This window comes from Musa acuminata, chromosome BXJ2-9, assembly GCF_036884655.1.
Source record: "Musa acuminata AAA Group cultivar baxijiao chromosome BXJ2-9, Cavendish_Baxijiao_AAA, whole genome shotgun sequence".
Taxonomy (NCBI): Eukaryota; Viridiplantae; Streptophyta; class Magnoliopsida; order Zingiberales; family Musaceae; genus Musa; species Musa acuminata.
Window position 1 is genome coordinate 46,293,204 of NC_088346.1, and position 22,980 is coordinate 46,316,183.

The 22,980-nt window shown below is 38.9% G+C and overlaps 4 protein-coding genes across 5 annotated transcripts in view; 2 read left to right on the forward strand and 2 right to left on the reverse strand.

The window, feature by feature from the left end:
- LOC135586709 (D-lactate dehydrogenase [cytochrome], mitochondrial-like) overlaps nucleotides 1–8,125 on the forward strand; it is a 32,951-nt gene extending 24,826 nt beyond the window's left edge. Inside the window, exons 13-19 of one of the 2 annotated variants that reach the window (XM_065126862.1) lie at nucleotides 502–611; nucleotides 1,325–1,390; nucleotides 2,807–2,886; nucleotides 3,052–3,182; nucleotides 3,380–3,416; nucleotides 7,118–7,161; nucleotides 7,821–8,125. In XM_065126862.1, the coding sequence (XP_064982934.1) occupies nucleotides 502–611; nucleotides 1,325–1,390; nucleotides 2,807–2,886; nucleotides 3,052–3,182; nucleotides 3,380–3,416; nucleotides 7,118–7,161; nucleotides 7,821–7,945 (593 nt within the window). In that variant the 3' untranslated portion in view covers nucleotides 7,946–8,125. The remainder of the gene's footprint in view (nucleotides 1–501; nucleotides 612–1,324; nucleotides 1,391–2,806; nucleotides 2,887–3,051; nucleotides 3,183–3,379; nucleotides 3,417–7,117; nucleotides 7,162–7,820) is intronic. The other variant, XM_065126863.1, reaches the window with a different exon arrangement.
- Nucleotides 8,126–9,198: 1,073 nt separating this feature from the next.
- Nucleotides 9,199–17,353, forward strand: LOC103999050 (calcium-dependent protein kinase 17). Its single transcript, XM_009420693.3, has 8 exons — nucleotides 9,199–10,048; nucleotides 11,920–12,063; nucleotides 12,177–12,329; nucleotides 12,730–12,845; nucleotides 14,317–14,484; nucleotides 15,469–15,693; nucleotides 15,777–15,909; nucleotides 16,945–17,353. Exons 1-7 carry the CDS (start codon nucleotides 9,271–9,273, stop codon nucleotides 15,897–15,899), a joined length of 1,707 nt encoding a protein of 568 aa, XP_009418968.2. The 5' UTR covers nucleotides 9,199–9,270; the 3' UTR covers nucleotides 15,900–15,909; nucleotides 16,945–17,353.
- Nucleotides 17,354–18,302: 949 nt separating this feature from the next.
- LOC135623656 (uncharacterized) lies at nucleotides 18,303–22,959 on the reverse strand. Its single transcript, XM_065126866.1, has 4 exons — nucleotides 22,485–22,959; nucleotides 20,714–21,150; nucleotides 20,356–20,503; nucleotides 18,303–20,072 (listed from the first exon to the last, which is right to left on the reverse strand). The coding sequence occupies exon 4, from the start codon at nucleotides 19,209–19,211 to the stop codon at nucleotides 18,612–18,614; it is 600 nt and encodes a 199-aa protein (XP_064982938.1). The 5' UTR covers nucleotides 19,212–20,072; nucleotides 20,356–20,503; nucleotides 20,714–21,150; nucleotides 22,485–22,959; the 3' UTR covers nucleotides 18,303–18,611.
- LOC135622091 (fra a 1-associated protein-like) lies at nucleotides 20,417–22,702 on the reverse strand. The gene is made up of 3 exons (XM_065123730.1): nucleotides 22,485–22,702; nucleotides 20,913–21,150; nucleotides 20,417–20,503 (listed from the first exon to the last, which is right to left on the reverse strand). Exons 1-3 carry the CDS (start codon nucleotides 22,700–22,702, stop codon nucleotides 20,417–20,419), a joined length of 543 nt encoding a protein of 180 aa, XP_064979802.1.
- Nucleotides 22,960–22,980: the final 21 nt, after the last annotated feature.

A 22,980-nucleotide genomic window follows, 5' to 3' on the forward strand; every position in this document is an offset into this window, starting at 1 on the left:
TTTAATTTCTGTCAAACTTTTTATAAACTGTTGACTGTTGTTAATAGTTGTCTTCTCTCTCTCTCTCTCTTCTCTTGCCTTTTCTACCTTTGTCACAATTGCCTCCTCTTCTCCTCCATCTCCACCACCTTATCCTCTATCTCCTCACTCCCTCTTCACTCTCTTTCTGTGCATTACTGATTTACCAGTACTGCCCTGGATCGAACATCAGTGTGTCAAGCCATACTGGTACCGTACTGGTCTGGCCATCAACCGTATTGGCACCAGACCAAGATTTTAATATATGCTGCTATGGTGCTACCAACCAAAAAACTCTGTTGTGAACCAAGTGAAGTGCAGTTAGAAACTTTTGCTCCCATATGTAACAGTTTCATGCTTCACAAATCAGGCATCTGGAAGGCTCTTTATGATAGAATAGATGCCAGAATAATTTGTCATTCTCAGTTATATGGCTTAAGCTGTTCCTTGCTTACACATTTTTTTACATTTACACATCACCAGAAGCATATGCACGGGAGCAGACGTTGATTGTTCAGAAGATTGTTTCGGAACATAATGGATCTGATTTTGTTTATGTGGAAAATGCCATTGATAAAGAGGAACTCTGGAAGGTCAGTTCTTTTAATGTATAGTAATCTGAGTGCAATCAATGTTCGTACCTTTTTTTTTTTTCTTCTGAAGGTGTTAGTGTTTGATTGTGAGATCCACGGGTAGGGGTTGTGCATTGATCCATTTGGTCCAGATTGGAGGAATTCATAAACTTCGTTTAATTATTATTTTATCTCAACATGCTGTTCTCATGGCCAGCTATGTACAATGGCAAATTATATTTAAAAAGTGTGTGTCACTGTCTATGGTGCATGCCTCTTTGCTGATCAGCATCGTACAGAGGACATTAACACTGTGTTGTGCTCCTTGGCTGATTAATGAATACATGATATAGTAAGTTCAAATAGTTATTCTGTGGCTTATGTGCCTTCCGTTTTTTCAGCTTAGATATTTTGAACATTTTTAAATTCTATTGTATGATTTTTTTCTTTCTTGAAATTTTGTTGTCCACCACATTACCAGATCTCTGCACAATGGTTAATTCCTTCAGGAAGTCCTTGTATACTTAGATACAAAGATCAGTTGTTCAGGGTTAAATTTGTTTATTGAGTTTCATTAAAAACAAGCTCACTTTTTTAGGTTTCATTTTAATGGTTATAGGTTACCATCATGTTTTAAAAGTGCTGGTCTATCCATGATAATTATCTGAGTACACTATCTTGCTTAGGTCAACCCAACAAAGTTCAAGTAGCTCATTGAAGTATTTTTCATGCAGATAAGAAAGGAGGCGCTTTGGGCTTGCTTTGCAATGGCACCTAATAATTATGAAGCAATGACCACGGTTTGTTGTCTGATGCATGCCCTTTTAGTATCATTAACTTAATGAAAGTTTGTTAGATTGAAAATCCTGAATAGTGCTCAATAATGAGAAAAGTTTCATGTGTTGAACCTAAATAGTTGGGAAATTAAAACTTTTTTCTCTGCTGCATCTCGATTAGAATTTGTAGTTTTGATTGAAAATATCTGGTTATGATAGGCATAAGTAAAATTGCAATTTCCATTTGAAAGATCAGATGATCAATGCAAGGATTGAAATACCGTACCGAAGTTTCGACATTCGCTCGGTACGGTACGATATTATACACCGCTCGGTATATCGCTCGGTATATATATATATAAGATTATATATATATATTATATAAATATTTTTATAAAAGGTGACGTCGTGTCGCCTTTTCCTTCTCCCACGCGGGGCGATGTCGCCTTTTATAAATAAATAAATAAATATATATTTATTTATTTATTTATATATTTATATATTTATATATATTCTGTTTGGTAATGGACGGTCCGTGTACTGATCAGTTGACCAGCACGTACCGCCCAATATGAGCCGGTATGTACCGCCCAATACGAACGATATTATTCAAAATTGCATACCTTGGATCAATGTATAAGCTTTTTATTTTTTCCTTGTTAATTACTAGTTTATCCATTTGGTAAAAGAACTAAGATTTCATTGGTGGTGAAGATAAATAGTTCTCATCAAATTTGGTAATTTATTTTACCTAATAAACATGTCAAAATCATGCCTAACAAATATGTCTAATCTGCATAGGAGGTCCTAAGTAATCATATATTTCTTAAATGAGCAAAGTATGTTATAGTATCTAGAGTTTTAGAACGAACAATTGATGAAGTATTTCACTAGTGCCCAGTAAATTTTCTTTTTTCTTCTCTTGTAGGGAGGATACATGAACTTTCATTGATTTACTAGCTCTTCAACTATTTTAATAACCTTTCTGAAATTTTGACACAAGAATTGAGCTGCCACAGAAATCTCTTATTCTGATATAAATTATTAAACCATCTCAATCTTGTTATTGTCATTGTTGGTTTATTTTTCATCGTGTCATTTAAAATCAACATGGTTATGGTAGTAATCTTCTCAATCAAGTCTTATGTGTTGACATTCCAACCTACCTGTTCACAACTCAAATTTAATCTTCCATGTGCAAGCAAAAGTTTATGGGTAATTGTATGGTTTGTTAAGAGTCTCACCTTTCTTTATTTTCATCACAGTATGACCTGTCAAGGAAGATGCTTATTCTTTTCATGTTTGTACATCTTTTGGATGTATAAAAATATCTTTTGCATTTTACTTAGCAAGACAAGCAGTTACCCCATGCATCAAAATATTTTTTGTTTCAAGCAGATGATGTTGCTGTATGTACCTACTGATTTTCATCTTATACAGGATGTCTGTGTTCCTTTATCAAGGTTGGCAGAATGTATATCAAAATCTAAGCAAGAGCTTGATGCATCATCACTATTGTGGTATGTCATTATGAAATTATTCAGGCAATTTAGAATAAATTAAACTTTAAATCAAACAAAATATGATTCTTAAATCATTCGTTTGGGAAGAGTTTTTTTGTTAAATTCAACATGTAGGTAGTTACTCTCACCCGGATGTCTGACATGCTGCATTGGTGCCCTCAGCACGGTCATAGCTCACGCAGGTGATGGAAACTTCCACACAATTATTATGTTTGATCCAGAACAAGAAGAACAACGGCAAGAAGCAGAGAGACTAAACCATTTTATGGTTCACACTGCCTTATCCCTGGAAGGTACTTATGTAATTTCAGATATTACAGATTTTCAGAATCAGATTCTACTGAGAAATGTAGAAGGATTTTATCTTAAAATTGTGATAAAGAAATAATTGTTTCATTTTTATTCTCTTGTTAATTTGTATTAAACTCATGGTGGTTTTCAATTGTTTATCTTGTTCACAGTTAATCTAACAATTTCTTTTTGTGGTCAGTATATGTTTACAAGTATAGTACAAGAACAACTAACTGGTAAGTGTTATCATCTGCTTACCATTTTTGTGATTTGAATTTTGAAATTTGGCCCACCTACAACCCTTTTATTCCTTAATAGATTTTATATTCCTATTATCTATGAAAATGGGGATTGGATTTGCTAGTTGAGGCTTGATATTTCTGATGCTTCTGTTTGGGACCTCAGCCTTTTATTTCATTCTTATCAGAGAGATGGCTGCCGCAGTTACATCTCTGGTTACCTAGTGGTTGATTGGCTGTAATTCATGTCCACTAACTTGCTTCATATCTTTTGCTGAGATAGCATCTAATTTCCTTCTGGAACTGGTGGTTGAAAACTTTCACATCATTGTAAAATAATAGTGCACAATACAGATACATTTCGATTTTCATGTCAATAACATTCATGCATTACTGTTTGTCATTTCCTTGTCACTATAAAAATATTTTAACTCAGAGGTGATAGTTCTCGCTACTTGTAGGAGAGAGATACAACTTTTATAAGTTTGAACCAAGGTTTGCTTTATTGATCCGTACCGGTGTACCGACCATGTGTCGGTACGGTACGTACCGAGGCGTACTGACGTATTGTACGTCGGTATGTCAGGGTGTATTGATGGTATGATTTTAGGGTTTCAAAGTTTAAAATAAATATAAATTTAGTATATTTTAGCAAAAATAATCTAAATTAGGAATGAATAGTGACATATATCTTTTCGAATTTTGAGGAGTAGCTTTGATATTCTGGACCGTCCTTTTGTTAATATTGAATTATCTACTAAGAAATGATTTGAATTGTTAGATTTTTTTTAAAACAACTCAAACTTTAAGGTTTAAATGAATTAAGTAATCAATCAATGGATATACATGGTTCTACCATAAAAAAGAATGACGGGACTCCACTGGCGGTAGATCGAGGTCCTCGATCTTATGTATCTATGCATCAATTTAATATGTTTGTTGGACCCAATCCTAAAATTAATCCTACAGCATAGTATATTGATACACAGTATGCTATTGGTGTATCAATATGGTGATGGTCGTAGTTTGATCATCGTGGATCACACGTGTCTGAGACGGCTCTTGAGGCAAGTACGATTGTGGTATGTATTGGTGCGGAGCATGGAGAATAATGTTGGAACATCTACTTTCGCCATTGATCTGCTACTCCGTATTATAAGATCGATCAACGTATTGTTGCTCAGAAAAGTATGACCAACTATCACTGTATTGTTGTTGGCCGTAAAATTCTTCATAATACGATGAGCTTCACTCCATGTCTATGTCATGTAGGCTTTGTTGCATCTGCTCAATGGGTTGAAGAGATTGTAAGAGTTGAAGAGATTGAGAGAGTGAAATGAGTTGAAAGAGGGGGGAGGAAAGGGTTTAAAAACCCTTTCTAACTGTCCAAATCATCAATTTGATCATTTGAAATAGGGCAATCTCTGCCCTTGGTTGGTAATGGTCGAAATCTGACCATTACCGACCTATACCAGTCGGTAACGATCGGATTTCAACCATTACCAACCTGTCACGAACGGTTGTCGCGCACCCACAACAACTCCGTTCAACGAACCGTTCGTCGCTCACACCTTCATGTACAGCTGCTTGGCAGCATGTTTTGTCTTGGTTTTGGGTCATTTTGCTTGTAAAAATGTAAGTTCGAACACGCTGCAGCGTTACAAAGCGACCGCTCACCGAACCGAGCAAAACAGCCCCAAAACAGCTCCGTTTTCGTGTGCCGCGGGCTGATTTCTGGAATCTGCCTTCGCTCACCAAAACGTCAGCCATCTCAGCCCCTAGGAACCCCTCAGGTGGCACAGGGCTGGATGGGGCTTCGGATATATGACGGGCGTTGAACAACCTTTCGCAAGTTCGCACGTTACCTTGACGGGAACTTGTTGTCGCGCCCGGCACCCGGTGAGCAGCTGTTTGTGGACTTGCAGCTATTCGTTCAACCCTCTAAAGTCCTTGTTTTCCCCCTCTCCCTCTTTTCTCTTGTGCACGCAAGGTGCTCGCTGAATTGCTTGTAAAGCTTCCCCTTTTCGTGAGACGTCGGGACTTATCCGTCGCTCGTTCTTTCAAACTAATCAACTTTCTCTTTTTACAGGTCCTTCGGGACCTGCGAGAGGTTACAAGTGGGCTGATCCTTGCGGAGCAATATCGCAAGGGTGAAGCGCGACTTAGGCAACGCAAGCTAAGTTCGCGTCTTTGCCGCAAGGGTGACTCGCGACTTAGGCAACGCAAGCTAAGTTCGCGTCTTTGGCCGCAAGGGTGCCTCACGCCTTAGGCAATTCCAGCTAAGGCCGTGACAAATCGGTACAGACCACGTATCTGGTGGTCCATGTACTAGTCCATTGTTGGACTGGTATCTACTGCCTTTATTGGGTGGTTTGCTTTGGTACAGCAAACCATGGTTTGAACTATATTCTGGAGTCAAAAATCAGATCTGCTCGGAGCTTTCTCTTCATGCAAAGAACACACAGATCAATTTGCAAAAAAGGGTAGCAAACTGTGTTGCCTTTGCTTCATATAATTGTTTGAGTTACAAGTGATTCTCCTATTAGTCCTAGATGTTCTTAAATTTGAGTTCATTTGAAGTAGAGGTTAGCTGGATCCTTTTGATGGTGGTTTACCTGATTATTTAACATTCATGTTTACATCTGGAGGAGACCAGATTGTATTATTATTATCTTAGGCAATAAATGCTTGAAGATCAGATCAACATGTTCATGATTCTTTGAATCAACAACTTGTTCATGATTGTTTGCATCAAGGATTTCCATTTTGTAGCATGGGGTTGTGCTGATACCTTTTTGACATTGCATGATCTCATGCCATGTTGTGCCCTTATGCCTATTGACATTGCTAAATTTGGCCTAGCCATATGTCAGCACCTCAAGCATGGTTTCTGACATTGTACATTTCCAATTCGTGCTGACTTGTGCTGATTGCCATTGCAATCATTGCTTTAAAATGCCCAAAATGGTAATGGTCAGAATATTATATTGACTTGTGGACCATATTTCGAGCATATGTACATGGAAATTGAATTTTGGAGAATTTTTTGCTGGAAATTCCTGAAAGGAACAAAGGGATTTGTGTTTGAATTTGAGTAAAGTAAATACTTGTTCTTGAAACTTAAGTGAAAAAAACAATCATATTGTCTGCTAAACTTGTAGTCTTTGTCATGGTGCAAAAGAACCAAGTATGAGCATGGACATTATCTGATCATCACCATATGCTTAGTCAACTTTAATTTCAAGTAATAATGTTTTGCTGCAGTACTTCAAACCATTTATATTAATCGTATGCAGTTACTAAACAAGATGATTCACCTCTTATTGGTCTACTGGCAGCATAAATTTTGATGTATGAGCTTTTTAAACCCAGAAAACCCTCTAGTTTTCTATGTTATTCCAAGCATCATAACCATGACATTTGAGTTTCTTGATAAAGAAGTGGAATCTGGTAGCCTAACATGTCTCTCAAATTTGTCTATTAATTTTCATATGATTTGGTACCATGGGATTTTAAGTCATCTGCAAATAGCAATGTTTCTAGCCCGAGAAATCTTATGGTACTTGGCTTTTGTGTCAGAGATTCCACCAGTTGTTTTTATTAAACATATTCCAGTTATAACTGTTTCTATATCTCAATGTTGACTTCTGCTTCAGTATTTGTGTAGTTCTTAACTTGAGTTGTCTTTTACTGGACAGGAACATGTACAGGAGAGCATGGTGTTGGTACAGGGAAAATGAAGGTAGGTTTCTTTTCTGCTATGCAAAAGTTCTTTCTTCTGGCCTTTGTTAATGGACCAATTTTGACGAACATCATGTTCTTGTCCATAGTTTATGTGCATTATACATACAAGATATGGCTCATTAAATGCATCAAAATCCATTCAAGTTAAAAGAAGCATAAGATTTTCGACATGAACCTGATTTGTCTTGCATAAGTTACACTAGATGTCACAATTCACGAGAAACTCTAGGTAGTCTACGAGCATGTCCCACACTACTTGCTGTGCTATACTTCTATGACATTGTCACACCATTCAGGAACTTTTACACAATGACCAAAGTTTCTAAACTTGTAGTGTCCAAATACTCATCGTAGAAGTTGTAGGTGACAATTCCTACCATGCATGTGGCTGCAGTCCAAGTGCATTAGATAACTTTATATCTCCAGACTTTGTAGAGATTTCTTGCATTCCATTCTTATTGTGAAGTTCATGAAAATAGCCGGTGATCATGTTGTATACATATGCATCTATTTACCTCCTTTGTCTAGTTTTCATGGCTTAACTGCATGAACCAAACAGAAACTGGAGCAGCGCAAGTTTGTGCAATAACGCAATAATCATCAACTGTGTTAATTATTTTAACATTTTTAATTCTTTGTTCTCCCGTGAGTATGCAGTATCTGGAAAAGGAGCTTGGAAGTGGGGCATTGAGGACAATGAAAAGAATAAAGTCGGTCTTAGATCCCAACGATATCATGAATCCAGGGAAGCTTATTCCTCCTCATGTCTGCATCTAGCTTGAAATTCCTCCTCATATTCAGTCCCAATGATATCATCATGGCATTTGTACTTCATCCATGAGGAGACATTCCAGTGTTTGCGCATTGTCTGCCCAGTTAAGCAATCAAGAGTCAGTCTGGGTATGTAATACGTTTATTTGGTTGAAGTAAGAAAAATAAAGACACTTGTTGAAGTTATCAAATTAGTTTTCCCAATTTTGATGGCAATGATCAACATATGGCTAATTCAATCTCAAGAGCTGTCCAAGTGCAGGTCATGGACTGTTATTGCTAGTGTCGTTTGCTCATGAAAAATATAAAATGAGATCCCAGAAGGAAGATATACCAGCAGATCTGCTGTTGTGAATGAAACTGGTCTCAGAAGTTGCTATTTTGTTGTCATCCTTGCAAGGAAGATCTAAAAGGTATGATGTTTTACACCAAATCCATTGTGGACACAGGCCACCTGATCTGATTGAGTAATTGATTCATTAGCTAGAGAGATTTTAGTGATATTACGGTCCATGGGGAGTGTTGGTACCCAAAGCATTTTAATATAATACGTGCTGATCATCCAACTAATGTCAATTTAATATAATATATATAACATTATATTGTAATTTAATTAAACATAATATTATATTTATTATAATATCGTTTTCTGTCCCACATAAAACAAAAAAACCTCACGCGACAGACTCTTCTTAGTTGTGGGGCCCACGGATGAGGTAGGCATGACCGCACCCGCGGGATCCACGCGCAAAGTTGACGTGAACGGACAGTCTTCGTAAGAATCGGTAAGAGAAAGAAAGAGCATGCCAACGGGGCCCATACCGATGTCTGATAGCCAGAGAAGGGAAGACAAGCCCAAGAGGTCACTTGGGCACACTCAACACTTGTGCTCTTATCGTCTTCGGCCTGAGCTACACGCAACTCGACCAGTCACTGCTTGCTTCCTTCCTTCGAGATAATTTTTGTGCTTTTACTCATGTGCCCTCATGCACATATTTTCTCTTTTAAATTCGATAATAAAAAATACCTACCTCCCTCCAAATATGATTGATATTATTAATTTTGAATACATAACAAATATATATATTTAATACTTTTACTAAACATAATGTATTTTTTAAATGTTACTAATATCAATTACAGTTTCCGCCAAGAGAGATTGCATAGGTAATTGTAATGGTATACATACATAAATTCGTGACAAAAGGAAACTAACGTAGGGGTATATATGTAATTTCGTGACAAAAAGGAATAAATATAGTCGTTCTCATCTTCCGACGAGGTCTGAGCCGCCGGGGACATCGAGGAGGAGGAGGCGGCGCCCACCCTCGTCCACATGGGCAACACGTGCGTCGGCCCAACCCTCGGTCGCCACAGCTTCTTCCAGTCCGTCTCCGCTGCCGTCCTCTGGCGGCCCCGCTCCTCCTCCGCCGCCGCCGCCGCCGCCGCCAGCGACGAATCCCCCTCCGCAGCTCCGGCCCCCGATCGCCCACCGGAACCCGTCACCATCTCCTCCGACGACCTCAAGAGCTCCGGTTCCCCTCCCCCTGCCGACGAATACCCACCGCAGTCGCCTCCCAGGCACCTCAAGCGGCTGCCTAGCGCCGGGGCCGTCCTTCCCCGCAAGACCGGCAACCTCAAGGACCTCTATACCCTAGGGCGCAAGCTGGGGCAGGGGCAGTTCGGCACCACCCACCTCTGTGTTGAGAAAGCCACCGGCAAGCGGTTCGCCTGCAAGTCCATTGCCAAGCGGAAGCTCGCCACCTACGAGGACGTCGAGGATGTGCGGCGGGAGATCCAGATCATGCACCATCTCTCCGGCCACCCCAACGTGATATCTATCATTGGCACCTTCGAGGACTCCGTCGCCGTGCACCTCGTCATGGATCTCTGCGCCGGCGGGGAGCTCTTCGACCGGATCATACAGAGGGGGCACTTCTCGGAGAAGGCTGCGGCGGGGCTCGCCAGAGTCATCGTCGGGGTAGTGGAGGCGTGCCATTCTATGGGGGTCATGCATCGGGATCTCAAGCCGGAGAACTTCCTCTTTGTGAACCGGAACGAAGACTCACCACTCAAGACTATCGATTTCGGGCTGTCGGTATTCTTCAAGCCAGGTATTCATGCACCAATTTGCATCAAATACTTGTCTGCGGAATTTGGTTTCTTTCGAGCTGCAGAATTGGTTGAAGTATTAGATTTTAAGTACAGAACTCTCTTGAGGAATAGTCCTCTATAACATTTCTCAGACCTTAAGTAGAAGATTAATGCTCTCAGTTTTCACGCAATTATAGCACTTGTATATTGCATATAATATAATCTCTGACTAACTGACCATCCAGTTTTACTCTGAATCTTACTACTGTGCCCAAGTATATCAAGTGGGTGATCATCTTTTATATTCATCTGAACTTTGTCCGAATCTGGGGCATTTTACATGATACTCGAGCTTTGAATTTAAGTTGGATCTTCTTATTTGCTGATTGCAGTTTTGATATTGTAGCCTACCTAAAGTATAAATGACTTCTTTTATCAACTTTCGTTATCATGTCTTCTTCAGTTTAATTGAACTTACGTAATAAAATTGTTCCAGTGTTTAATTCACATTAAAGGTCTAATCTTTTGAATTGATGAACACAACATAGTCTTTCTTGATGTTGGTGTTTTCACAACATTTTTGTAGTGGTTTACTCTAGTGTCTTGTCAGACGTCTTTCTTTTATTCAGCTATTTACAAAAGTGATTGGACTTGCATACCTCTATTAATGCTTATCTTAGTTTAAGGAGATTTTGTTTGTTGGTTTCTAATCATAGCTTCATATAAATGTATTGACATGATTGCTCTCAGTAGAGGTATTTGTCGTATTGTAAAGCAAGGATCGTTGTTTTGGATACCGGATCCATTTCACTGATCTAGTCAGACCGATAACATACTGATCAGCACTGGTGTACCATGTGTTGGTACACCGGTATGTACTAGTGTTTTGAAGAGGAAGAAAATGAAGGAGAAGAGGAAGGGCAATGGAGGAACAGAAAGGAAGAAGAGGAGGCAGTGGACGAAGAGGAAGCGTTAGAGGAGGAGGAGGAGGAAGAAGAAGGAAAAAAGGAAAAGCAGTGGAGAAAAAGGAAGAAGAAGAAAGAAGAGGAAGCGGTGGAGGAGAAGAAGGGATAAGAAGGAAGAAAAGGAGGAGAAGAGGTAGTAGTGTACGGGGAGATAAACGTTGGCAAACATGGCAATGTCGAACGATCATGGTGGTGGCAGCAGTATCGCAAAAAGAGGGCAGCGGTGAGCAGAGGTCCGTGTTCACAAACCCTAATTGCTATTTTAGATTTTATTTTAAATACTGAGCTGGACTCGGCCTGACATTGATTTATTTTTATTATTATTATTTCATTTAAGTTGAACTAGATTGCCTGAAACAAGGGCAATTTGCATACCGGTCCATGCCTGGACCGGTACATACTGCCCATTTCGTAGCATTTCGATTGGTACGATGGTCCTGGTCCTTGTCGTAAAGTGTAATATGCACCTGGTTGTGCCCTGTCTCTTCTTTTGTTCTTTTTTCCATTGTTATTTGGGAGAATGTCTTTGTACCATGGCATCATTAGCAACATATGCAATGCAATGCAATTATTGAGAAATTCAGGAGAATTGACTAACAATGTAACTTCAGGTTTCACTAGGACACTTTTATTAACTCTCAAATCTTGGAAGTTTACCCTAGACGATTGTCACTTTCTGTTTGTCTTATTTTTTTGTCTGTTTAACATAGAAACAGATATTCTTCTTCACATATGATTAGAGATGGACTGGAGTTTCTAATGCTTCTTATTGATATTGTGATTAATTTTACTGAGCGATATGAGGTACAAGTTCTCTTTGGTTGTTTGACTCATGTTACAGTTTTTGATGCTTTGTTAGTTATAATGCTTTGTTAAGAGTTCCTTATGAGCATCATTGACATAACAAAAATTTCTTTTTCTCTCAGGGGAAACATTTACAGATGTTGTTGGGAGTCCATATTATGTTGCCCCAGAAGTGTTGTTGAAGTATTATGGCCCTGAGGCAGATGTTTGGAGTGTCGGAGTAATCATTTATATCATATTGAGTGGAGTCCCACCATTCTGGGATGGTGAGGATATTTTCTTTATGAGTGCTCTATTTTCATTCCAAATTCATGCATGCTTAATTGGATACTTTGATTTGCTAACCAAAATTTAATGTTTTTTCCTTTATGCTATACAGAAACAGAGCAAGGAATATTTGAGCAAGTTTTAGGAGGTGAACTAGATTTTTCATCAGACCCCTGGCCTAGTATATCAGAAAGTGCTAAAGATTTGGTTAGGAGAATGCTTGTCAGAGATCCAAAAAAACGATTGACTGCTCACGAAGCTCTCTGTAAATCCTTTTTCTAGACAAATATCTTTTATCTTTATTAAATAGAAAATTTTCCTCCATAATCGTAAACGTAGGGAAGATGATGAATATACTGAAGAGCTAGAAGGTTCTGTACTCATCATCATTATACATTTATTTTCACAATGCCAAACATGAGAAAATTTTATATGAATGTAAGAATTACAAAAAGTTGTTCTCCAAAACAATGGAATGACCATCGGTTAATTTATTCCTTTATGTTTCATGTGATGAGACTAGGCCACAAATGACTATTTGGCAACTAAGCAAAGCTGATCTGCTGATTAACTGGTGGATTGAAGATTACCTCCACTTTTACATTAGACATTTTTAGTTCATTCTTCAGAATTTTTGTCCATAACTAATCTATATTTTCTTTCAGGCCATCCTTGGGTATGTGTTGATGGTGTAGCTCCTGACAAGCCTCTGGATTCAGCTGTGTTAACTCGCTTAAAACAATTTTCTGCAATGAACAAACTAAAAAAGATGGCCATCAGGGTAATCAATTACATTAGTTAAGCATCTTGGATTTCTGAGACTATTCAGATTGTAACCTACTTGGTATTATGACCACATATTGGACAATTGACAAGATCTCCTTCTACCATTTATATTTAGATGTTCTTTGTTATGCCTGCAATAATAATCTTCTGTTGTATCTGGTAGAACTTTGTGCATCTAGCTTTTACTAATTACATTGTATATTATTAGCATGTTGCTGATATGCTCCACTAGATCATTCTTTTTGTCCAAGTTCACCTTGGAGATCATCCCAGCATGATGAACATTCTCTTTTACATAGTGAATATACTAGAAATAGTGACTTTTTTGGTAACTTCCCTCTAATTTGGTATGAGCCTGTAATTTCATCCTAGATATTATGTTTGAGAGGGTCATCCATCAGCAAGTTCTTACTTTCTAGTTGATCAGCACAGCCTTCAAAGTTGTATCAGTGAGTTTATGAAGTTGTTTGCCTGATTCAACTTTTTTATAAGGTTCCTGGCACATTTGATGTGGCCAAATCCATGTAGCAGTTTGATGTATATGGTATTTCATGTTTGTAGCCTATCATAGTATAGGCCCTGGCTATCTAAAGCACATTAATTGCATAATGTGATAGCGCATTTACATAAATGACTGCTTAGATTAGCAATTAGGTAACCACTAGGAATTCTAGTGACCATATTTTTACAAGCTGTTTTACATCAAGATAACAATGTTTGAGTGAATCTTTTTGCATCATGAACTATTTTAGTTAACTGGACTGGACCCTGACCTCACCCTTAAAAACTTTTAAAATAAGGAAAGATTTTTTATTTGCATACTATGAGATTTTAACTTCTGTTCAAGTAGCCATCTAAGATTTTGGTCAGAAGAACCTGCACAAAGAGACATACCAAATGGCACTGATGGTTATAAAAATTTGATTTCATCTTTCAGGTCCTGTCTCTTGATTCTGATCTATGACTATGTCATTCTAATGCAAGATCAATTATTTTACAGAATTACTTCTTATGAAGCTTTATCTCATTGCTAATTGCTTACTTCCTTTATTAATTAAGTGCGCCTTTTTTTGTGTCTGTGATTTGTTTATGTGACATTCAAGGTCCTGGACTTGGAAAAGATATATGCAGCTTAGAAAAGTTCAAAATATTTTACATCTCACACTTTAGGATCTGGTGTATTAGAAGACTTATAACTAGCAACAAAAAAGTGATTTAACTCCTAGAATGAGAACTGATGTGCCCTCAACAGAGCTTAAAGGCAGGAGAAAATGGTTGGAATCTCATAGCTTGTGTTACTGTTTCTTCTTTTGTTCTTTTTTTGTACTATAAGATCTGGTTCTGACTGTGCAAACAGAATCTTAACTGTGTTTGATCCCTTTCACTATAAAGCATCAGTTCAATTTTGTAATTGATAATCTTCAGTCATCTACATGCTATATGGTCTTACTGTTACATATTCATAGGTCATTGCTGAGAGCCTGTCCGAGGAAGAAATTGCAGGCTTGAAAGAAATGTTTAAGATGATTGATGCAGATAATAGTGGTCAAATCACATACGAGGAGCTCAAAGTAGGCTTAAAAAAAGTTGGTGCCAATCTTAAAGAATCTGAAATTTCAGCTCTAATGGCAGCTGTAAGTGCTAGACTCCTTCATGGTTATATTTCCTAGTAACAAGAATGATATAGCAGATTATTTGATTGCTTACCTGGAGGTATGGCTAAATTGTAGAGCAAGAAATGTATGACATTGTCCTTTTGAGTCAGTATCTTTCCATGTCAGCCTAGCAATTCTGATTGGCACAATTACCCTGGTCTGAGGCTTTCCTTTTTCTCTTCTCAATTTAGACTACCTATGAGTTACATAGTAAATAAATATGCAACTTAAGCTATGAAAGTATTGTTTTCAGTCAAACAAATTAAAGATCTAAACCACCTCAGAAAAGCACATTTATGTAGACATAATTCCTGTAGTTTCTTTACTCCATTAATGGCTGTAATCTTGTGAGGGGTGTTATGTCTTTGTACATCAATATGTGAACTAAACCAGCTAAATTGTACATTTTCAGAATCTAAACAGAACGTGCTTATGTTTTTATTGGAAGAGTTCAATTTTGTTGGCAAGTGCTCATGTTTCACATTCTTCTCATCAAGGTGAGATGATGCATAGCTTGATTGCAGATGATTGATAGATATGTTCTGAAAGGTAGGAACTTCACAGTTCACATATGGATGTTGGTCATTTGGCAAGTAGCAAAACTCATACCTAAGAATGTCTTGCTTGTTTTACTTGGCAAGACAATGACATTTCATGACATTAATAGATCATGATCAACCTCAGAGTAATTAAAGATGGAAACAGGAAAAACAAAAGAGAAGAAAGAAGAGATCTGTGTTTATAATTAGGCAGGAAAATGAGAATATGGAATCTGTAATGCAGTTTGATGAAGATAATGCAGTTCTGTTGTTTGAATCAGGTTGCTTGCAGACCTTATCTCTCAATGCTGATAGGAAAAGTTGCTTTAAGTGTCAAACTTATTTTGAAATTTTATGGCCCAATAATTTTGATTGAACTGAATGATTGCTTTATTTTATTGATATAGAACTTCTAAAATTTCAGGCTGATATTGACAACAGTGGGACTATTGATTATGGGGAGTTCATAGCCGCAACCTTGCATCTAAATAAAATAGAGAGGGAGGACAATCTCTTTTCAGCATTTTCATATTTTGACAAAGATGGTAGTGGCTACATTACACAAGATGAGCTTCAAAAAGCTTGTGATGAATTTGGCATTGAAGATGTTCGTATAGAAGAAATAATTCAAGAAATCGATCAGGATAATGTAAGTCATGTTTTAACATGTGAACTACATTTTTCTCATATAAAACATTTGAGTTACATTATTCTGTTTAATCTTGAACTCAGGATGGAAGGATAGACTATAATGAATTTGCCACAATGATGCATAAAGGAAATGCTGCTTTCGGGAAGAAGGGCCAGCGAAATAATTACAGCTTTGGTCTTAGGGAGGCATTGAGACTTGGTTAATGGTGATCAGGTATAGTCCCTTTTGTCCTTTATATTTCAGCGTGTAGAGTTGCAATGGTGTAGGCAGGCCCATATTTGAGGTAAAAAGTGTAAGCTTACTGTATGCTGTTTCTAAATCTTTCTTATTAAGCAACATCCTTGTCGCCAACTATTTTATATCCTATACTAGATTGTAATTGAAGGAAAATTCTGTGAGCTAATTGTTATTTTTAGTCAAATGTGAAGCTGTAGAGTTAAAGCTTAGTAATATTAGCTGACACCTGTGGAGTTATTAAGCTGCAATTACAAACATTAGATTTTACATTGTTACGACATAATTACAACTGTTTTATGTCTTCTTCTTCTGTGGTTCCCTGTACCTTCAGTTATCTCCTTGTCAAATTGAGTACTCTGATATGCATTTGAATCATACTCTTTCCCATTAATGCAACATTGCTTTTATCTTGGTGTTGGGTTCAAAGCCATTCAGTTTTAATCCTTCTATATTCAAGGTTTTGTTGGTATAGTTACCTATGTCACTTTTATGAAATTATTGTGAACAGTCTCCTTTTATGTAGTTTTAAAAGCACTTGTGGATGATACTGAAGATGTACTTGTTAGATGGTGCAACCTGAATATGTATTCATTTGGTGGTATGATTCAATTAGTTTATTAGTCATCTTGTTTGTCTTATACTATCATGGATAGCGTGTTTGATGTCACAAAGTTCAGAATTTCATTCCATCATATACGTCTCACACATGATACATGCAAGCAATTAGGCAGATATACTGGGAATGCAAGCAGCATTTATTCTGGAAACCGCAATTGGCAAAATGTTATGGCTTCTTGACATTCAGATGGTAAAACAGATTTAAACTAGTGAGAAATATTCGGCTTTTGTTTGGCTGTTGATTTTGTTGGTATGCTTTAGAACAGGCACTTCGTAGCACATGGTTCAGCATCTCCATTGTTGATATTACTAATGAATTAGCAAATTTAGTTAATTTTCCGTTTTAACCGAAGAGTATAAGATTGCTATTTATGAAGCCTCGCGTCATTGCAGGATTTATGTAGGATCAATATGTGCAGTCTTACTGTTATATAATCAAAGGCTGATTATGTCATTCATATCATGATCACCTCGATCTCAAAGGAGCAACCTCATCATGGAGTGAGGAGGCCTCGTCCAATGGTATTCATGTGTAGTATGGTTTCTTTCTTTTTGTTTATTGTTCCTATTTAGGTGTATATGACTGTATATGATTTCCTTTGACAAATTATACCTCTTAGCAAGATGAGGGTTTTAGAATTGGAGTGATGCCGCATGCATCTTAGAATTTAGGAGTTCAAGCAACACAGCATGCCAGGCTTGGAGTACTGATCAGAGCCTGAAACAGAATGTATACTCTTGTCAATTGTTCAAGTGATAGTTCAGCTATATGCAACAAAATCTTTTACTGCTTTTCTTGTCATTACTGCTTTTAACAGAGCTCATCTCTGGATCTGCTCTTTTGCCATATAAACAGGACTGGATCAGTCATCTACCATGACATACAAGTCCTCTTAGCTGAATTGTTTAAGATCAGGTAGGAGGTAAATGCTTTTAGCTTTTACTGTCATGCATTGTCATCACTTTTCCAATCAATTTAGTCTTCCTTGGACATTCTCATTATTAAATACTTGTCCAGAATGTAGCTTGAAGCTTATACTTATGAAATCTTTCTCTGAATGTCTCATATTGTTAAACTCCATTTCATAATATTTTGGTGTCAAATTGCTCCTGTAGGTGTTTGCTTTGAGTTTTTTTTCCTGTGCATATGCAATTTATTTGAAAAAAAAAAAAAAGAATGATCATTGAGCTTTTAAGTAAACTTTGGTGCAAGGTTTGTAATACTGTATCGTACCGGTGTTTCGACCTGGGCTCAGTACCGGTACGATACGGTATACCGAGCGATACACCCAGGTGTATCGAGCTTTATACTCAGGTGTGTCGAGTACGTTTTGCTACAGTGATGCAGTGCACTGCTACAGTGTATTCGGATCGATAACAGACGGTCTGCATACCGATAATTTATCGGACCGGTATGTACCGCCCATACCGGACGATACAGTTCGGTACTGCAGATCATGCTTTGGATAATTAAGGTTTGAGTAATAAAAATTAATCAAGTAAATATGTATTAGACTTTTTAACTTAATTTAAATTTAGAAAGATAAATACAAAAATCACTTATATTCAGCAATTTTTTGCTTTTTAATACATTTGATTTCTAAAGATGTAAGTAGTTGGGACTTTCAACTCACTGGAATCATATATAGAGAAATGTCTTCTCTATATATGATTTGGGCTTCATTAGAGTATTTTTGATGAACTCTTCTTAATCATAAATTGTTAGAGCCCCCCAATCCATTCAAATTAGATACAAAATAAAACATAAATTGTTGTACCACTGAGATATGAACACATTTCTCCTCTAATATGGACAATGCCACAACACACTCGGAGATATTTCGCTGGTTATTTGGATTTTGATGGCCACACATTTAAGGCAACGCCTCGCTTCCATCCGTCTCTGGGACCGGGTCGAATCGACAGAGACTAAGAAACGGGGGGTCGACCGGGTTCCGCGGCCAATAGCTCGCATCGCCCATCTCCTGACCGGACCGGGCCTGACCTTTTAATTGGAGCCCGACCGCCCAAACCCCGTCACCGTTGTCCCCTCCGGGAGGTCACCCGACCCCCTCCCGTTCCGTCCTACAGATTCTGGAACCTTCTTCGCTCCAAGGAAGCAGGAGGAGGACATCTGGATCGCCGACGATGACAGCCAGCCTCCGGTGATTTGATCGGATGGCACGGGTTAACGCGCATCGCAGGCTTCTGCCCTCGTCCCCGCCGGTGACGCCGAGGGCTGGGGTCGCCCCGTCGGCGGCGGGCATCCCGGTGGCCCCCAACCGGAGGCACCCGGTGATCCTGAAGCAGACGACGCGTCCGGGGCCGCGGTGCGCGGAGGTGGCCGGGGGCACGGCGGCGGACTGCGTCGCCGTGTGCTGCTTGGGTCCCTGCTTGGTGGTGAACCTCCTGGTGCTGACTGCGGTACGGCTGCCTGCGGTGGCCTGCCGCCGGGCGCTGCGGGCTCGGGAGAAGCGGAGGCAGAGGGCCAGGAAGCGGAAGGAGAAGGCGCTGCTGGGGCCGAAGGCCGGTTTCGGAGGGGACGGGTCTTCCTCCGACGCGCAGGAGGACTCGAACGGAGACGTGGATGGGCTTCGCCGGGAGGCTGGGCCATCGCCGGTGGAGTTGGAGAGGGAGATGTTGGCGCAGTTCCACGGCATGGGGTTTTGGCGGAGCCCGTCCAACGGCGACCGGGCGCCGACTTATGATGACGGCGCCTGTAACGTCAGCCAACGGTGACGGTGTAACGATTATTTCGACGGTTTCCGTCTCTGCTTCACTTTGCCGTCAATGCTCCGTTAGGCTGCAGCGAACTGGGCCAGGTGGTGGTGATTATTTATTATTCTCTATCTTTTCATTGAAGGATTAAATGGATGTAAAATATCACAAACATGGTATTTATATGATTCGGATTAAATGTGCAAAAAAGAAGATGGAAATGGGTTTGATGGTATTAATTTTAGTTGAAAAAGTTTAATTTGATGAAATTGTTGGGGATCAGTTTATTTTTGTGTGAAATTGGTGGTGATGGTTTTATAAGCTGCTAATCGTTAAGGCGATGGTTTGATGATTAACGATGATTAGGTATTGGATCTGTGGATATTGATGTCTTCGATGGATTTGATCATTAGCTACATTTAACGTTCCAATCTTATACTTTAATAAGGTACATTAGTATTCATGTAATTACGTTAGTAAAACAACTAAATCTATTTATCCTAATGATATCAGTTTTATCAACGAAAATATGAAAATAAAGAATAAAAAAATAATTTCACAAATGTGCTCGGTGTCAATGTAGATGTCAAGCGGTCGTCGTCCTCTGATCCACGCTCCCTTGATAAGCTCTGCATTGTCTTTGACTTCTTCATTCGTTGGACCCACTACATCATCGCCAACCTCGCATTCCCCGCGTCATCTTCTACTTCTATGATGCCTTCATCGTTTTACAAATGCCCCCCACCTTTTGGTGTCGTTGCTTCCTCATCTATTGTCACCCTCGCCTCTTCCTCCCCTAACTCCTAAGTAATCAGATAACTCTTTGATTTTGTATCAAGTGCTTCTATAACATAAAATATGGGCATGAAATGCTTCTGTATTATAGAGTCTGAAATTTGATGATCAGAAGATAGAAATCAAAATCCTAATGAGTTGGATAATATATAATTAGGCCAACACTACGCGATAAGAGATGATTACTTGATGTTCAAAAGATAGAAATCAAAATCCTAATGAGTTGGACAAATATAAAATTACACGATAAGAGATGATAAGTACATAACTATTGGGAAAGAAAACGATTACCCAAAATAAGGGAGCGGTGATTACGACAAAAACGAGAGAACCATATTTAACGATATTGTCATCAATATGGATCAAGAACGAAGTGTGCTGCAACCTTATATTTGTGATTTGGAACCCGCACTTGAATCAACCGAAGTGTCAGAAATTGCTGCAAATTACAATCGAAATTGCAAACCCTCAATCATCATGTATTTGTTAGACAAATCTGAAGTTACAGACACAGCAAAAGTGAAACAAAATATAGTTTGCAATGATCTGCTGCAGAAGATACTGAACTCTTTCGGAAAAAATATGTTTCATTTATTGACACAAAAAAAAACTTTATCTAGAAGCATTATTGTTTGGAAATGAAAACTACCTTCTGATGCGGAATAGACTTCAATAAATCCATCTGATAACCACTGGTTCACTATGAAGAGAAACTTTAAGCAATTTTTATACATCTGTCATCTGCCCAGCGGATTCAGAAGAATCTGACTCGCTTGTTCTTCTCTTCCAAGGATCCTTCTTCGGTTGCCCATCGGCGGTTTCCCATTGACGAAAAGGCAACGACTCACGCTATGCCAACAAGGGTCTCCAAAAGATTTGAAGAACTCATTTGCCATCCCGTCAGCTGCCTCCAAGAAATTACCAAAACCACCAAACAATCTCCCTTCAATACCTTCAATGTCACTGTGAAGCCCAGGAAAATTAAAGGGCTCCATTGTTGGCGAGTTAGAAGGAAACAATCCTCCGGTCACTTCATCAGTAACATCTTCGGTGTGCTCGGTTTTTGATTCAACTAATTCGACAGGTCTGAAGAACAAAAAACCCACGATATCAATCAATGCTAAAACCCATACAAACGAGATTGCTAACATAAAAGGATTTTGTAGTTCTCCACAATGCATCAATGCATATTAACTAACAGTGATGCAAGTATAACTTGTCCATAAATGCACTTCATAGTTTTTCCTGGAGTCCTATGCAAAGCCACTCTGCATCACTGATAGACTACTTAAGATTCAACTGTAAAGGCATTAGTTTGTTTCGTAAGCCTTTGTCATGAACCAGAAAAAGACAGAAATAGCTAATGAACAATTCCACTGGAAGTCCATCAGACATTCATACAGTGGAGTTATGCCGTTGATCTAAAACCTGCTATTATGAAATTATGACAAGATCTAAGAATAATAGAATAGGATCTACATGAGCAAGAGATTGAAGGATGGTTTACTATAAATCTACACGAGCAAGGTATTTAAATAGCTGTATTGCCATCATTTCCAGAAAACTACAAGCAAATATGTGTGCATTCTACATATTCAAGCAATGTAAAATATAACCTTTATGAAGCATAGCCAGTTTTTAATAATGCTCCAATGAATATAATAGTGCCCAAAATATGGGTTGGACTTACATGAAATAGGTGGACAAATCCTATGTTTAATCCGACAATTGAAAATTGACATTATAAATACTGTAGGTGACCGATGTACACATGCCTAAACCAATTTGGAGTATTTACATCTCAAGAAAATGTAAAGCCAGAAGTTTTCTTAACTCAAGACATATTTTCCCTTTCCCATATTGGTAGGTCTAAAATTAATTAAGCACAATCTTCATGACTGACAGGTACAAAAGCCTAAAAACAAACACAATGCAATTAACTATTTATATATCTTTTAGATGAAACCATTAATATTCTATCTGCTCTATCATGATGATTATTATAAAGACATTTTCAACTATCCACAAAAGAAAATTCAACTTTTCAAATTCAACTTGATATACTTATAGATGATATGCCACAATTCCATGCTTGGTAGTCATTGTATATATTGTCATGCATTGGTGTCGGTAATTCGGGAGATGTTCTTCTCCCGATCCATGCCGTACATGATGAGACAATGCATACATCTCATCCTAATATAGCAACTAACTGATCATTTATGATATGCCGCGAGTACCACAAGTCTCATCCAACCAAAACTGATGAATCATCACAAACAAACAATCAATCAATCGATTTATAAATTTCTGGATCGAAGACCACAACCAAAGTGATAGACGCATCCAAGTGTGACAAATCGATCGAAACGTCCACAGGATTACGAGAACGGAAGAGAGGAAACGACGGGCAGCGATACCTTCCAACGCAATCCTTGAGGGTTTGTTCGGTCTTCTCGCACTTGCGGACGAACCTACCGGGCTGGACCTCTTCGGTTCGGCAGGTCGATCGCACCACCATCTGCGTCGAGCACCGCTCCTCGCCCGCCGCGAATCGAGAGTTAGGATCAGGGTTAGGGTTCACAAGATCGCCGAAGCCCCGCCTCGAGGGCTCCTCTTTCTCCCGCTTCCAACCCATCTGTCTCTCTCTCTCTCTCTCTCTCTCTCTCTCTCTCTCAATGGAATGGCGAAAGATGAAATGGACGGATGCATACACATCGTCGAGGGTGTAAGTCAGTTCCTGAGAGCAGTTGTGATCCCGTGCGTGTTGTACGCGTCTCATCTGCCTCGTGATTGGGAACAGGCCATGGAGCCCACGTGGGCCCCACTTGGTGGCTTCTTCTCTTCCCACTCCAACAGTGGGTGGCTGATATCGGGTGCGTCGCAGACGTAGCAAGAACATTTTTCTTTGCAGCG

What these genes read in the sequence shown, in the direction of transcription:
- LOC103999050 (XM_009420693.3), top strand. Translation starts at nt 9,271, where the DNA reads ATGGGCAACACGTGCGTCGGCCCAACCCTCGGTCGCCACAGCTTCTTC. An exon ending in GACTGCTCACGAAGCTCTCT is followed by an intron (nt 12,330 to 12,729) that starts GTAAATCCTTTT and finishes ATTTTCTTTCAG; the next exon opens with GCCATCCTTGGGTATGTGTT. An exon ending in TTTCAGCTCTAATGGCAGCT is followed by an intron (nt 14,485 to 15,468) that starts GTAAGTGCTAGA and finishes CTAAAATTTCAG; the next exon opens with GCTGATATTGACAACAGTGG.
- LOC135623656 (XM_065126866.1), bottom strand. Translation starts at nt 19,211, where the DNA reads ATGCCGTGGAACTGCGCCAACATCTCCCTCTCCAACTCCACCGGCGAT.
- LOC135622091 (XM_065123730.1), bottom strand. Translation starts at nt 22,702, where the DNA reads ATGGGTTGGAAGCGGGAGAAAGAGGAGCCCTCGAGGCGGGGCTTCGGC. An exon ending in CTCAAGGATTGCGTTGGAAG is followed by an intron (nt 21,151 to 22,484) that starts GTATCGCTGCCC and finishes TTTGTTCTTCAG; the next exon opens with ACCTGTCGAATTAGTTGAAT. An exon ending in GAGACCCTTGTTGGCATAGC is followed by an intron (nt 20,504 to 20,912) that starts GTGAGTCGTTGC and finishes TGTAATTTGCAG; the next exon opens with CAATTTCTGACACTTCGGTT.